Raw genomic sequence first — 2,740 nt, forward strand, 5'->3', positions numbered from 1 at the left:
AGCCACCAAATGCATTTTGATTCCCAAGGGCTATCTACCATCCAAAGTTAAAAAGGAATTTTCAATTGCACCCAATAAATTATCCTTGGAAGAAACCTATTATATTTTTTAACATTGCCTCACTCAATGCTTAAGAGTAAAAGCACTACCTACACAACTAGTTGTTGACTTATGACCCAAATCCTTTTCTCCATTTCTGTTAAAACACAAATAATGACAGCATTAACATTCTAAAACAACTTTCTACTTTCCAAGCAGTACAAACCAAAGTAAGATGGCTTCAAAGATCATAGTAGCTTCTGCTTTTTCTTCACAACTCATAGATAATTCATTGAAGCATTTCATCAAACAAGTAATTTGCATTTCAAAGCCACAAACGAAAACAGAAATATAAAATAAAAACAAAACCCACATACAAATCACAGAAAATACTATCAAACAAAACCCACAAAAAAATATAAAATGAAACCCACAGAACAACATAACACAACAACATTCTGATCAAAATCAAACAAATCCACAAAAAGAACAAATAAGACATAACCCATCAAAATTATAATAAGCAAAATCCAACAATTCAACAAAACCCAGATGCCATAATTATCCAAACATCAATAAAAACCATACAAAACTAAAAATAAGAAAAAAAAGAAGAAGTCAAAACAGATATAGAATCCATTGATTGAATCTAAAGACTCAGAACCTAAGCTTGGTGAAGAACCACCTGTTCTTCCCAGTCTTGAAACGCTCCTCGAGCTTCTTCTTGGTCTCTTTGGCCGCAGTGACTTTCTTGTCCTTGGACTGAAGCGAATCCACGGCGACCACGTCTTTCAAATCCACGTCCAAGGTGTAGCGCGTGGGCATCAGGTGCTGGAAGTTCACGAGCTTGATGAAGGCCTTGACGCGGGACTTCTTGGCCGTCTTCTTCGCCGAGTCCTTGCGGATCACCTTGCTCGGGTACTTCTTTATCCCCGCAACCAAACAGTGACCGTATGGCCTGTCGCGGGTGCCTTCGTCGAAGGACCGAACGATCACGGCCTTGCGGCCTGCGTACCGTCCCTGCAGGAGTATCACCGCCTTGTTTGGCTTCAAAAACTTCACCATTTTCACAAAGTCTGTGTGTGTCTCTCTCTCTCACTCGGTCTTTCTCTCTTTGAACGAAGGCTCTTTTGGAGGAGGAGGAGGTAGAAGAGAAAATGATATTATTTATATAGTGAAACCCTAGGAGTTGAGGGATTTATGGTGGCTGGCTCTAGGGTTTTTTCATGGTTTCTGGGCCTTTTAGCAACTCATATTGGGCTTACTTTGTAAACTTATTGTGTTGAAGGTTATTTTTTACAATGAAGTCCTATTCTTTTATAAACCCAATGTTATATACGGGCTCATAAGTCACATTTTTTTTTTTTATTGAGTTGTTCTACCATTCAAACTTCTCATATATCTTTTTTTTACTTGTGAATTTTAAAAACCTAACTATTCATATTCATTATATTCTTAACATGCATATCATATTTCATTCAAATCGGATGTTATTTAACATTCAAGTAATAAACATATTTTTTATACATAATTTGGGATCGCAAAAACTTAAAATTTTAACATTGGTTTAATGACATAGTAATTAATTTTTGATCTTCTTGAAATTTTGCAAACATGAAAGATATAATAAAAACATTCAATCCAATTATTATATTTTCAAAATTTACACTCAATAAAGAGTTTGAAGAGTTTATCTGCAAATTAGTTTAGAGAGAAAATTTGTTCATTCTACAAATATAAAAAATTGTCACAATATTTTTACAATAATTAAGGTGTCAGTCTCTCATAGGTCAAAAATACAATAAAATGATAAATTAGGATCCACCACAACTGAAAAACAAAAGTGTTGTGAAAATGTTGTGACGTTTTGTTTTATCTCTAGATTTTTGCTTTTTTTACTAGTTATGTGTGGCCCAAGCTTATGCAATCTTAGTATGGATTTAATGGAGTGTGGTTTGAAGTGTAAGATTGGACTTATTTTGGCTCTTTCATAGACCGAAGCATAGATTTTGCTTAGTGGGCTTGAGTTACTTGCAAAATTTAGGGATTAATGTAGGAAATCACGTGCTGGCCACTTTTACACAAATGAACCCTATTTGATGGGTGAGTCTTTAGGTTTAAGCTCTACTCTCATTGGGCCATTTTACTCTCTTCCCTTTTTTCTTATATGTTTTCTTAGACAATTAAATTAATTAATCCTCAATTTTTACCTATTGCTTCAAAATCATTCCTATATATATATTTTTTTTCAAAATAATAAATAATAAAATTAGTCCTTATAATTTTAAGTTTGTGTCAAAAAATTTCTATTGATAACTCTTACTTTGATTTTCTGTTGAAATCATTCATCAAAATCTCAACGATTTGGACATTAACAGAAGAAGGAAGAGATTTTCTAATCAAACAACTTTGTTTGTTTATTTTATACATGTTTGAAGATAAAGAAAAGCAAAGTAAGAGTTAATGGCAGTACCATTTTAACCCAAAAAAAAAAATTCTTTTACTTTTTCCCCTCTTGTTTTTCTGTTTGGGTTGTAGACTCGTAGAGGAGGAAAGAGATTGTTCCATTTAAAAAACATTTTTTGTTTTCTAGACCAAGTGTTACATAGTTTTTTAAAAAATAGCGGTGTTTGATTATATTGTTTTTTTATTATGTATGATGGAAATAAATTGTAGGGGGAAAATATATTTTAGAATTGAC

At 33.0% G+C, this 2,740-nt stretch overlaps 1 protein-coding gene across 1 annotated transcript; it reads right to left on the reverse strand.

Annotated features, from left to right (window-relative positions):
- Positions 1-533: 533 nt before the first annotated feature.
- Positions 534-1,217, reverse strand: LOC112032562 (large ribosomal subunit protein eL27). The gene has a single exon (XM_024065338.2). It carries the CDS (start codon positions 1,102-1,104, stop codon positions 697-699), a length of 408 nt encoding a protein of 135 aa, XP_023921106.1. The 5' UTR covers positions 1,105-1,217; the 3' UTR covers positions 534-696.
- Between the last annotated feature and the right edge of the window lie 1,523 nt (positions 1,218-2,740).

The sequence above is a fragment of the Quercus suber genome, unplaced genomic scaffold, assembly GCF_002906115.3.
Source record: "Quercus suber isolate HL8 unplaced genomic scaffold, Cork oak 2.0 scaffold_137, whole genome shotgun sequence".
Lineage (NCBI taxonomy): Eukaryota > Viridiplantae > Streptophyta > Magnoliopsida > Fagales > Fagaceae > Quercus > Quercus suber.